General features: G+C 42.6%; 1 protein-coding gene across 6 annotated transcripts in view; it reads left to right on the top strand.

The window, feature by feature from the left end:
* Positions 1-13,799, top strand: part of LYST (lysosomal trafficking regulator) — a 77,463-nt gene that overhangs the window by 20,902 nt on the left and 42,762 nt on the right. For all 6 annotated transcript variants that reach the window (XR_013813113.1, XM_079763639.1, XM_079763642.1 and 3 more), the window contains exons 5-13: positions 865-1,891; positions 3,638-3,799; positions 4,295-4,451; positions 6,021-6,247; positions 6,748-6,814; positions 7,972-8,081; positions 9,669-10,095; positions 11,375-11,519; positions 13,539-13,712. Coding sequence is in view for 5 of the 6 variants with exons in the window: in XM_079763639.1 (XP_079619765.1) it covers positions 865-1,891; positions 3,638-3,799; positions 4,295-4,451; positions 6,021-6,247; positions 6,748-6,814; positions 7,972-8,081; positions 9,669-10,095; positions 11,375-11,519; positions 13,539-13,712 (2,496 nt within the window). In the remaining variant the exon portion in view is untranslated. The remainder of the gene's footprint in view (positions 1-864; positions 1,892-3,637; positions 3,800-4,294; positions 4,452-6,020; positions 6,248-6,747; positions 6,815-7,971; positions 8,082-9,668; positions 10,096-11,374; positions 11,520-13,538; positions 13,713-13,799) is intronic.

Consider the following 13,799-nt stretch of genomic DNA (forward strand, 5'->3'; position numbering starts at 1 on the left):
AGCTGCGTGTGCTGGTGCTTGGGCATCTAGAACTTCTATAGAATCTGCTATTTGGAGCAAAATATTCTTCCCTGAATTGCTTCATTCAACTTGGGACACATGTAATTCATTCTTTCTAAATGCTGAAGCCATATCTTCCTATATAATTAAAGGCTAATATGCAAATTGTCTCCTAGACCGGGAGTTCGACCAGGGGGCGGGGCTGGCCGGCCTCTCGGGGCCCAGTGCACGGATTTGTGCACGGGTTTGTGCACGGGTGGGGTTCCTCGGCCTGGCCTGCAGGGATGGGGCCAAAACCGGCTCTCCGACATCGCCCGAAGGGTCCCAGATTGTGAGAGGGTGCAGGCCAGACTGAGGGACCCTACCGGTGCATGATCGAGGCGAGGGAGGGACCGTGGGAGGGCTCTAGGGCATGTCTGGCCCGTCTCGCCTAGTCCCCATCTGCCGGACCCCAGCAGCAAGCTAACCTATGGGTCGGAGTGTCTGCCCCCTGGTGGTCAGTGCGCGTCATAGTGACTGGTCAAATGGTTGAACAAATGGTCGGACACTTAGCTTATTAGGCTTTTATTATATAGGATATATCTTTGGTGTTTGGAGAGGGATATGAAAATCATTAGAAAGTAACTTGAGATTCTGATCACATCTAAGAACTTAAGCCACATGGTTGATTAATCAAATTAGGTAGTGTTTGTTTAGTGTATGCCACATGCAGTAATGACATTTAAATGATATATGTACCCAAAATATTTAATATTAAAACCAGTTTAAGTTTGATTAAGTTAAATAAATAAATAGTATATGTACCTATTTATAAATGATCTGTCTATCTGTAAAACCTCTTGTATGTTTTTTTTTCTCTCACAGGGTAATAAGAGATTTGTTTTTAAGTTGTAATGGAGTAAGTCAAATAATTGAATTAAATTACTTAGATGGTATTCGAGGTCATTCCCTAAAAGCATTTGAAACTCTGATAATCAGCCTTGGGGAGCAACAGAAAGACCCTTCGATTCCAGGGGCTGATGGGCTAGATGAGGAACCGAAGGAGCCGGCATCCTTCCACGCCGGTACCTCTGTCCACAGCCAGCAGGCGCTTTCTGACTCTCCTCAGAGCCTCAGCAAGTTCTACGCCAGCCTCAGGGAAGCGCACCCGAAGAGACGCAAGTCCGCCCCCCACGACGCCCACATCCACACGATAAACCTCTTCCTCTGCGTGGCGTTCCTGTGTGTCAGTAGAGAGGCCGACTCCGACGGGGAGCCCGCCAACGATTCGGAGGACACTTCCGGCTACGACAGCACGGCCAGCGAGCCCCTGCGCCAGGAGCTGCCCTGCCTGCCTCTGGAGAGCCTGGTCTTGCCGCCCCCCGAGCGCATGCACCAGGCGGCCGACATCTGGTCCATGTGTCGCTGGATCTACATGCGGAGCCCAGCGTTCCAGAAGCAGCTGTGCAGGCTGGGCGGGGTCCGGGTGTGCCATCGGTTAACATTCATGATCATCCAGAGGCTGTTCCCGGGTCCCGGCGCGGAGCAAGGGAAGGAGGGCGCTGCGGCTGTGCAGGGGGACCAAGAGCCAGTGAGAGCTGCCCACGCTGAGGTCGCTGCGGAGGAGGACTCGGGGTCTTCGACTGGGAGAAGCGCCCCCACCCCATCTGGCCCGGGCGGTCCAGAGGGGAGTGCTGACAGGGTAGGTGCATCGGGGTCACGGCGTGCTGCTCCCACAAATGGGGACCCGATTCCCGCGGCTGGAGCTGCTCCCGAGGAAGCAGAGGGGCCTGCAAGTCGAGCAAGTGAGACCGCACTTCAGAGCATCCGGCTGCTGGAAGCCCTGCTGGCCATCTGCCTCCACGGCACCCGAGCTGGTCAGCACCGGGCGGAAGTGGAGCCACCCGGCCAGGTAATGACTTGCTGTCGTGCGATGTGTACTCTTCAAAGTTCTAAGTTTTGAGACGCGCCTGTGTGCTTAGCACCCCCGTGCCAGGTGCCCGGGAGGACACAGGAGCACAGGACCAGTCCTTGCCCTCAGGAAGCTCATAGTTTAAGCTTTGTCACATGCAAAACCCACACGCGACACAGTTTCCAGCTAAAAGGCACTAGGTAGGCAGTAATGGGAGCTGAGTGATAATGATGTGTTTCAGAGTTCTTTTTTTTTTTTTTAAATATATATATATATATATTTTTTTATTGATTTCAGAGAGGAAGGGAGAGGGAGAGACAGAAACATCAATGAGGAGAGAATCATGGATTTGCTGCCTCCTGCACGCACCACACTGGGGATGGAGCCTGTAACCGGGGCATGTGCCCTGACCGGGAATCGAACCGTGACCTCCTAGTTCATAGGTCAACGTTCAACCACTGAGCCACGCCAGCGGGGCTGTTTCAGAGTTCTTGCGTGGCCTTGTGTGATGCTCTCGGTGGGACAAGCCCTGTGGGTGTCCAGGCTCCCGAGCTTTCCCTCGGTGAGGCGGGGGCTGGACATTTATTCCGAACCTTCTTTGCCTGGGTTCTTCCCTCACGTATTCTGCTTTCCTCCTGCCAGCACTTCTCAACACAAAAGGAACCCTAGGTTCAGGCCCTGCTCCTAAGGAACCTCCGAACATGGCAGGTCCCTTCTTCCCTGCCGCCACCCTCACTGTTCCATCGCCCACTCTCCTGCTGCCTCCAGGTTGCTCCTGTCCAGGCATCCCGATGCTCCCTTGTTGCTACCAGTTACAACCCACGCCCCTTAGTGTGGCTACAAAGCCCCTCACAGTCTCACTTCCTCTTCCTTGTTGAGCCTCACTCCCTGCCATCCTTCACCAGGGGCCATCAGCCACCTCTACTAAGATGCCATTCTTTGTCATTGCTCTGTCCTTCTGTGCATGCTGCTCGACTGGCACATCTCCTCCTCTGTCCGTGTGCCTGCTGCTCCTATGGGTTCTCCATCTTTCGTCTCATACAACCCTCCTCTGGGCATCTTCCCAGGCCTCCAGGCACCTGCTCTCTCTGTTCTCAGAGGACTTTGTTTATAGCTCTGGTGTGGTCGCCATCATAGGCCATCATAGCTTGTCTGTGTCTGTGCCTCACGTGGGATTGAAAACTCCTTAAGGTAGATATCTTTATGGCCTCATCACCGAATATCGGGACGCAGGCAGCCAGTTCCCTTCAAGGACAGGAGTGAAAGGGGAGAGAAAAGGATGAGCGTGTAAGTGCTTCTTAGAGTCTCAAGGAATTTAGAAAATCTAGAGATGGTTAATCAACCTGAAGTTTCCACTCATCATTTTGTGATATAATTAATTTACGATACATTGAAATTCAAAACCAAATAAGGTAAGTAAAGCATTTAATAAATCAAACTTATTAATTGTAACAGTCGATGTTAATGTAAGGATATTCGTATACTCATTTTACTTTCATATCAACTGCAGATAAATGGACTGGCTTTCTATAATAATAAAAACGTAATATGCTAATTAGACCGGACAGCCCAACGACCTTCTGAACGACCTTCCAAATGAAGCCAGGGCTGCAAGGGCTGAGCCCCTTGCACGAATTTTGTGCATCAGGCCTCTAGTTTATTAATATTAACTTATCATCTGTCATTGTTTCATTTTTTTCTTGAAGCATTTTATTAATATTCTTAGTCTCTTTTGTTTTACCTTAGAACTTGTCTGTGGAAAATATATTGTTTGAAATGAGGGACCATCTTTCCCGGTCAAAGGTGATTGAGACGGAATTGGTGAAGCCTTTATTCGATGCCCTGCTCCGAGTTGCTCTGGGGAATCACGCGGCAGATTTTGAACACAATGATGCTGTGACTGAGAAGGTACGAGTAGCATGCAGTCGTGCTGTTGGGGGTGACAGCAGAAGCAAAGAGTGTGGGATGGGACTTCATGGGTGAATGTGGTTAGAACATATGGCCCAGAGTTGGTGAGTTCCATGAACAGACGTGTAAAAATAGAATACATTTTACTAGCATTAAGTTGTAAGAAGTATTAATTTCACCTCATTGTGGTTTTTAGTCATTTCCATTATATAACTAGAATGTAGTTTGTTAGGCTTAGTTTTCGGTAAAACTGAAATGACCCCAGCTTAATATGCTAGAGAGACCTCCCACCCATGATTGAGGTTAATTAAGTTGTCTGAGAAATTGTGCTGCATGAATTTAATAACTTACAGTGGTAAATATCAATTCATAGGATTTTTTTCTTAAAGGAAATACTGAAACTGTTCTTAAAATGACAGTTGCATGATAAATATTAGATTCCTAAAGATGAGCAGATGTTACACTTTTTGCCTTTTAATTGCACCAATCTTGCAGAGTCCTCAGTCTGAAGAAGAATTGTCATCCCAACCTGGAGAGTTTTCAGAAGAAGCGGAGGATACTACATGTTGTGGTTTTAAACTTTTGGTTGAAGAAGAAGGTTATGAAGCAGATAGTGAGAGCAATTCTGAGGATAGTGAAGCCCAGGATGATGGTAAAATATCAGGAAGTACTTGTAATTCGATTTGCAAGTCAGATTATTAATTAGGAAAATGGTTTATAATACTATTACTTTACAATCTGTGTTGCCTTACAATTTAAGAAACGCATTGCATCATCATTTCATTGGGTCACCATGAATTCTGGCACTTGTTTGTGTCTGCGATTGGAAACACCGAGGTCGATTTTGTTAGCACAGACACTGACCTAAGAATACAGGGGAGAGCAAGTCCCTGCTTTCACTATATCCCAGAGAAAAAGACAGTAAGTGGCAGGTACAAACAGCATGAAGAAGGACCTGATGGACCATAGCAGGTGGTTTTATTTGTTTTTACCAAACATAGAGTGAAAAGAACTAAGAAACAGCCACAGATTGAAAGGATATGTGTGTGTATATGTAGAGTAGTAGGAAAAATAGGTTAATAGATAATAAATAACAATACTCTTTCGCATTCTCATGACTATAAACCTACTTTTTGCCAACTCCTGTGTACGCATATACATATAGCTAACTTGATTTATTAAACTATTTTTGCTTTTTTTCCAGTTTTATTGAGATATGATTGACATATATCACTATATAAGTTTAGATATGCCACTTGATGGTTTGATTTACATATGTTGTGAAATGATTACCACATAGGTTTGGTCAACATCCATCTGCTATAGACACAATAACAAGAAAAAGATTTCTCTTTGTGTTGAGAACTCTTAAGATCTCTTCACAACTTTCCTGTATGTCACACAGCAGGTTAACCGTCGTCGTCACCGTGTCACACATTACGTCCCTAGTGCTTATTGATCTTGTAACTGGAAGTTTGTACCTTTTGACCATCTTCCTCCAGTTCCCCCTCCCAACCCCCCAAACAGGTGCTTTTGAAAAACATTGGTGTAATGGTGTTGGTTTTATCAGAGTACAGTCATGATTTTATAATGACAGAGTGCTTCCTTTTTGTAAGTTTGCTAACTAGATGTTAACTTAAGGAATTCTGACCTAGCTAGAAATTTATAAAATTCTTAACTGTGTGGACACTGTTTAAGAGCACAGCAGTCTCTTTCAGAGCATGTAAGTTAAATTTCCCAGAATGTAATATTTAGTGAGACACTGTCGGTGTGTTTCTCACTTAGAAGAATAAAAAGTACAGAATTTCTCCAACCCACAGCCAAGCCTACCATTTTCAGAGATATGGTCAGGCAAAGAAATAACTGCCCTGTGATTCAGATGTTTGGGGGCCAGAAAGTTTGGGGTAGTATTTTTTTTCCAATAGGTCAGAGGAATGTGTTAAATCTGTATCACATGTCTATGAGACTTGCTGTTGATAATATTTGTAGTTCTGTTGAAGATCAAAATTACTTTGAAGGCTACTCATTTATCTTCAGAGTATCCATAAGACTTGATTACTTAGGATATTTGCCATAATAAAAAGGCACGTTGTAGGAAAAGGTTTTGTGAACATCTTATAAATAGCACTTTCGCCACTACAACTTTCGAATGATGAATGAGATTTGAAATACCTAGCCAGTGTTTAGGGAATGAAAATAACCTTTTCTTTTCCCCTTCCAGGGGTAGACGTGAAGCCTGAAGCAGAAGGTTTCATTGCATTAAGCAGTCCGAATGACTTACTTGAAAACCTCACTCAGGGAGAGATAATATATCCTGAGATCTGCATGCTGGAATTAAGTTTGCTTTCTACTAGTAAAGCCAAACTTGATGTGCTTGCCCACGTATTTGAGAGTTTTTTGAAAATCATCAGGCAGAAAGAAAAGAATATTTTTCTACTTATTCAACAGGTAAAAGATGTATTTCATTAAGTGAGACCAATATTTATCCCACTCATGCCCCAAATACTCATTTCCTTATTTATAACCCAACTTGTCTGAAAATTATCTGAGATGATTACTTATCCTTTATGATACCTTGCTCATGTTTTTTAGCTACAAGTGGTATTCTAAAAATCTTCTAATTCCATAGTTCTCTAAAGTAGCATAAGAAATTAATGATGTCATTGGCTAACTAATAATGCCTCCTTTTATATTTCTGAAAATGGGTAATATTTTTTAAATTGTATTTAATTTTAATGTTTGGTCATTGTTTTGAAAAATTAGAAAACAAAAGCAGTATGAAAAATGAAAATTGTGTCTAATCCTACACATAGCCTTCTTTTTAGTCATTTTAGATATTTATATATGTATATACAGTAGACATTCAAATAATTTATTACATTACAATTGCTTCATGCTTTAATGAGGTAAGAAATTTAATTTATTATGTTTTGTTTTTTAATCTTCAGGGAACTGTGAAAAATCTTTTAGGAGGGTTCTTGAGTATTTTAACACAGGCTGATTCTGATTTTCAAGGTGCGTTGAAATGTTAAGTTTTAAACAATCGTTTTGAAACTGTTTTGTTGTGATGTGAGATGACGGGTTGATAACAAGGGCTTCCATTGGCAGAGTGCCCTATGGTTTCAGAAGTGGTTTATATGCATCATTTCTCTTGTTCCTCGGACCCGCCCCGCCCAGTAGGCATGGCCCAGTGTCAGTGCTTCTGCTGAATGGGCTTCCCCAGGGCTCTCTCCTCGGGCCTCTCCGCAGGCTATTTTATCACGTCTCAAACCGAGATGGTATTTAATTCGTAGGACTTTCTTGGGGAGGGGGGGTGAGGATCACCTAAGATAATGCCTGTGAATATACTTTGAACACTGTAATGTGTGCTACAAATATTAGCTATTAAAAGTTCTATGAATTTGTGTATAACAGACCATCATTTACGCTAAACCCCATAATGGAATAAAACAAATGTTCAAAGTAATTGTTTGTGATAATTAAGTGTGTTTATAATCTTCAGTATCTCTACTTTTAGATATGTTATCTAATTTTATATTTAGAAAGCGAAAATTATAATTTAAATATTTTCAAGATGAGAAGACTACTTTATGGTCATCACTTAACAAATACTACATTAATTTATGCTTTTAAAAATTTAATTAATTTTAAATCTTAACAGTTGGGGTGACATTGGTTAATAAAATTGTATGGGTTTCAGGAGTACAATTCTGTAATACATCAGCTGCATATTGTATTGTGTGTTCACCACCCGAAGACCAGTCTCCTTCCGTTACCATTTATCCCCCTTTACGCTCTTTTACCTCCTCCTACCCTCCTTTCTTCCTGGTAATCACCATACTGTGTTCTCTGCCTTTTATGTGTGTTTTTTGCTTAATCCCATCACCTTTTTATGCTTCTTTAAATAATAACTTTACTTGACTTGGAGCTAACCAATCATTAAAGAAAGTGATTTTCTTGTGTGTTGTTTTTTTTTTTTTTTTGGTCAGTTGGTTAGTTAGTTTGTATTTAATATTTTATTTCTTTAGCAAATTTTTGGATTATTAGGTTGTTTATAATCCATTTAAAATGTGACAATAGTATTTTATCTTTTTCAGTGAAATTGTTTATTCGTTTCTTTAATTAGCTGTGCATTTGGCTTTAACTTTTCCCTCTGTCTGTCTTTAACTCAGCTTGCCAGAGAGGACTGGTGGATCTGTTGGTATCTTTGATGAGCTCAAGAACATGTTCGGAAGAGCTAACCCTTCTTTTGAGAATATTTCTGGAGAAATCTCCTTGTACAGTAAATATGCCATAATTTCATTTTTGTCACTGATATTTAATAGAATATTTTAAAACGTATTTGAAAATCACTAAGCCTTCTCTTTTGTTGTGGTAATTATATAGTCAGCTCTGTGTTATTATTTGTGAAGTTTCCAATTATTTTATTGCTAGAGGCCTGGTGCACGAAACGCATGCACTGAGGGGGGTCCCTTAGCCCGGCCTGTGCCCTCTTGCAGTCTGGGAGCCCTCGGGGGATGTCCACCTGATGGCTTAGGACTGCTCCCTGTGGGGAGCGGGCCTAGACCGTCAGTCGGACATCCTTAGTGCTGCCGCAGAGGCGGGAGAGGCTCCCACCACCACCGCTGCACTCATCAGCCATGAGCCTGGCTTCTGGCTGAGTGGTGCTCCCTTTGTAGGAGTACACTGACCACCAGAGGGCAGCGCCTATGTTGAGCGTCTGCCCCCTGGTGGTCAGTGCACATCATTGCAACTGGTCATTCCGCCATTTGGTTGATTTGCATATTAGCCTTTTATTATATAGGAGGATTTGCACATATCTTAACCATTTCACTTCTGTTTTGGCTAATCAGATATTTTGGATCATAGTCCATTTACCACAACCCACCCAGTCTTTTTTGTGCTTAAGAAATGCTAAATAATTTTAATTACCAAACATAAATTAATTATGAGTAATTATAACCATTTTGAGACTTATCTTGTTTTTAGAAAAGTATTATCCACTCTTCTGTTGTCTTCTATCACTTCTCCTTTCCATGGGTGACTTTTAGACTATTGTGTGCTGAAAAATGCATTTTTTGTTGTTGTTGTTAATCCTTACCTGAGATTATTTTTCCATTGAATTTTAGAGAGAGTGGAAGGGAGGAGGAGAGACAGAGAGAGAGAGAAACATTGATATGAGAGAGACACATCGATTGGCTGCCACCCCGACTGCGACCGGGGATCGAGCCTGCCCTTGACCAGAATCTGGTTCTATCTCACATTTAAAAATATTTAAGAGAAGCAAGTATAGTCTGATTGGGAATAAAGATTTTTTTTTGGTAGAAATGACCTTGGTATAATTATTATATTTGATTTTTTTAAAAATATATTTTTATTGGTTTTCAGAGAGGAAGGGAGAAGGAGAGAGAGATAGAAACATCATTGATGAGAGAGAATCATTGATTGGCTGCCTCCTGCACGCCCCACACTGGGGATCCAGCTTGCAACTTGGGCATGTGCCCTGATGGGAATCGAACCCTTCAGTCCGCAGACTGATGCTCTATCCTCTGAGCCAAACCAGCTAGGGCTGTATTTAATTTTTAATACTTGAGGCCAACTCATAACTATTACTTTGTACCATAAAAAGCATTTAAATCTCAAACAAATTAACCACAAGCGATAACACATTTTAAGAGTGAAGTCTCATATTTTATCTTAACTATACAAAAAATGAAAATGTAATGACATGGTAGATAGGAGGTGTTTAGACAGGAATGCTGATATGTGTATGGGTATGTTTGTGTGTTCATTTGTAACCTGAATTTCAGGATTATTACGTTCCTGGTAACATTATTGTAACGTTTTATTTGTTTTTCTTTTTCTCTAGGAGATTCTTCTCCTGGGTATTCTGAAAATCGTTGAAAGTGATGTTGCTGTGAGCCCTTTACACTATCTGACCTTCCCCTTACTACACACTCCAAATCTAAGCAATGGTGTTTCATCACCCAAGTGCCCTGGGATTCTCAACAGTAAGGCCATGGGCTTGTTGAGAAGAGCACGCGTGTCCTGGAGCAGGAAGGAGGTGGACGGTGACAGCGTTCCCCAGCAGCTGCTGTCCTCCTGGCACGTGGCCCCCGTGCACCTGCCCCTGCCGGGCCAGAACTGCTGGCCGCACCTCTCGGAGGGGTTCAGCGTCTCACTGTGGTTCAACGTGGAGTGCGTCCAGGAAGCCGAGAGTTGCACAGAAAAACGAAGGAAGGTCAGGAAAAGAAGGAAGTCGTTAAGTGTACGAGACAGTAGTTTCGATGGAGCAGGTATGGCGACTGTGTTATCTGTTATACTCAGCTTTTTCGGGTGGCGATTTTGGTTGACAGTAAGGATATAGCCATGTTCTAACTTGCTCTTAACATGTTATTCTCCTTAAATGCCTTAGTAATGGCAGGTCCTCACTTACCATAGCTGGAGTTGTCAGATAGCCTTGAGAACTCCATTTTCTCCTGTACTTCTCTGTGAGTGTGAGTGTGTGTGGGTGTGTGCGTGTGTGTGTGTGGGTGTGTGTGTGTGTGCGTGCTCGTGTGGGAGGGTGAGGGCACCCACCACACATACTGCTGCTGCGGAGGTCACCAGCCCCACTTCCTGCCTCTTCCCTGGTGCCTTTCCTGGATCAGCGGGGTTCCTGATGTTAGCCCCTCCCGTTCATAAAAGGATCGTGGCTCAGATTGTAGTAGTTACTGTGGTGGCATCGCAGTTGGTCACATCATTCCTGCAATTAGTCTGCAGTTGCCATATATTTTATTTTATTATTCTTTTTATATTCTTTATTTTTATTGATGTCACTACTACAGATATCCCCATTTTCCCCACCTTCGTTTGCCTCCACCCAGCCCCTGCCTCCCCCCGCCCCTTTCCTCTGGCCATCACCACACTGTCACACGGTTGTCTGAGTCCTGGGCTATACAGATATGTTCTCCGGCTAACCTTTCACCTTCTTTCATCCCCCTCCCCACTGACAGTTGTCAATCTGTTCCATGTATCCAGGCCTCTGTTTCTATTTTGTTTGTCAGTTTATTTTGTTCATTAGATTCCACATAGAAGTGAGGTCACATGATATTTGTTTTTCTGTGACTGGCTTACTTCACTTAGCATTAAAAGTTATTAAGTATTTTAAAATACTGTATTTTCCAGTGTATAAGACGACTGGGCGTATAAGACGACCCCCAACTTTTCCAGTTAAAATATAGAGTTTGGGATATACCCGCCCTATAAGATGACACCTGGCATATAAGACAACCCCCAACTTTTGAGAAGATTTTCCTGGGTTAAAAAGTCATCTTATATGCCGGAAAATATGGTATATAATAACTGGAAAAAACATTTAGTAACTTTTAATGCACTCATTTACTATTTCACTCCTGGTACTTTTTTGGAGTTAATTAACATCTAAACTTTGGAAATTCTTTTCTTTAAACAGGCCATTCTGGGTAAATAATTTACTACAAATAAACAAGCATGCTTTATATATTTTTAAATTCACTTTTCCACCCAGTTTTTATCAACTGCTTTACTGACCATTCTGACATGTTTCTTTCACAGAGAACGACAGGTCAGAAGGTGCAGAGCACGTACATCCTGGTGAGAGGCTCCTAGAAGGAGGCTGCATTCACATGGTTTCACTGGGATCCAAAGCGCTGATGATCCAGGTGTGGGCTGAGCCCCTCACTGGCACCTTCATCTTTCGGTAACGATTATCCCCAATCCCATGAGTAGGGCATGTGTTTAAATAGTTCATGTATCCCTGACTGGTTTGGCTCAGTGGTTAGAGCATCGGCCTGGGGACTCAAGGATCCCAGGTTCGATTCCGGTCAAGGGCATGTACCTTGGTTGCGGGCACATCCCCAGTAGGAGGTATGCAGGAGGCAGCTGATTGATGTTTCTCTCTCATCGATGTTTCTAACTCTCTATTCCTCTCCCTTCCTCTCTGTAAAAAAATCAATAAAATATATTTAAAAAAAGAAGAAGATAGGTTTCTGTGTTAAAAAAAAAATAGTTCATGTAAGAGACAAAAGTGTAAAATCTGCTAATAAAGATCATCATAGCAAAACAAAAATCTTATTTAAAAAGGAGATACAGTTTAACAGCTTTTAATACCACTTTTGTAACAATATATTCTATCTAAAAATCTATAATTAAACTCTAAAGTAGATACGTTAATTCTCAGATTTTAGACCAAATCCTTACTTAAGTCCTATCTATGGAAGTATTCTTACAGATTGCAATGATCCTAGGATGTTCTTAATATCTGACAGTGGTTTTCCACGCAGACCATATATTTAATAGCCATTATCTAAAAAGCTTAAGATCTCCTTGCTATCTTGTCCCTTCCTACCTCCTCTGTTAGCTAGTTTAGATGTGGGGAAGCGCGGGACTTGGTTGGAAGTCTGTAAGGAGGAATCTCTGAAAGGTCGGAGGCCTCTAGGGGAACCTTGCCGACGGCAACAGACCCTGCCTTGACTTCTCCAAACAAGTCTGAGCCCCCGGGTATTTATCTTTATGTTAGACTTCAAAACGTCCTTGCTTAAAGGACACTGCAGATGCTTGTGCTTTCTCAAGGATGCTTACCCTGCTGATAGTGTGTAGAGGTTAATTTTAGTTCGAGCTGTTGCTGCAGTAAAAGCCTAAGGAGGCAGGCACACGGGGCTGTCTGGTTCCTCTAGCCAGGCCGTCCCTTAGCCCTTCTTTCACAGAACGTGTCAGAGTCATCATCCATCCGTAGCTCAGGGTCTGCTGGTCAGCCCCGGCATTTAGATACAAATCTTTTATTGTATTGAGTGAGTATGAATAGCATGTGCTCTTTTTACAAAACTTAAAACTAAGTAAACAGTCTTATTTAGGGATATATGCTTTGTAAAAGTTATAAAGGTTACTAGATACTGTATATACATATTACATCCTAATTCAGCAATTCCTCAGGTAAGTTAGACCTCCAACACATCCCAGCATTTGGACATTTATGTACAACGTGTATTAATTTATGTATGAACCAAATATTATAATTTCTAAATGGGCAATGACTATAAATAGTAAAGAAAAAAGTTTTTTTTCAAATTGAATTCTGAAAATTATTGCCTAAATTATTAACACTAGCAAATGAAGCTACTCTATTTTAGTTCATTAATTGAGGTAATCTATAATAATAAAAGCATAATATGCAAATCGACCGAAGGGCCGAACAGCAGAACGACTGTCTGGACGACCACCCTATGACACGCACTGGCACCAGGCCAGCCAAGGCGGGTGCGATGCCATGGTCAGGAGGCCCTGCCATCACCCCACAATCGCCCTGCAGAGGGAGGCCCAGGCCACCGGCTGGTGGGGCATTCGACTGCGGGGGCTCCGCGATTGCCCCAAAGAGGGAAGCCAAGGCTACCTGGCCGGTGGCGCTGCGGCAGGTGGGCAGGGCCTCCCTCTGTGGGGCGACCGATTGTGGGGCTCCTGGACTGCAAGAGGGCGCAGGCTGGGCTGAAGGACTCCCAACCCCCCGAGTGCATGAATTTCATGCACCAGGCCTCTAGTAATACAATAAAATAACTAAGCAGATTATGGTATAAAACAAAGACCTGCTGACTTTTTATGTTAGCTTAAAAATAGAACTTGTTTTTAATCTCACTTACATAACTACAATTGTAGTTGTACATGTGTTAAAGACTGAGATCTGAAATTCCATGTTTGCAGCTTGTATCTTTTCTCTCCTCTGCAGCCTTTGTGTGGATTCAAACGATGATGCAAAAGCTATTTTACTAGCTCAGGCGGAATCACTGGAGAATGTTTTCCTCCCAAGCAAATGGCAACATTTAGTGCTCACCTACTCCCAGCAGCCCCAAGGGAAAAAGAGTCTTCATGGGGAAGTCTCCATGTGGGTCTCTGGAGAGAGGTAGGAAACATTTTTTGTAAATACTTGTTAACCTCAGTTACAGTTTTAAGGTCAGTCTGTGACAGCTTCTAAAACAACTTATAGAGC

Source organism: Cnephaeus nilssonii (genome assembly GCF_951640355.1).
Source record: "Cnephaeus nilssonii genome assembly, chromosome: 23".
Classification (NCBI taxonomy): Eukaryota; Metazoa; Chordata; class Mammalia; order Chiroptera; family Vespertilionidae; genus Cnephaeus; species Cnephaeus nilssonii.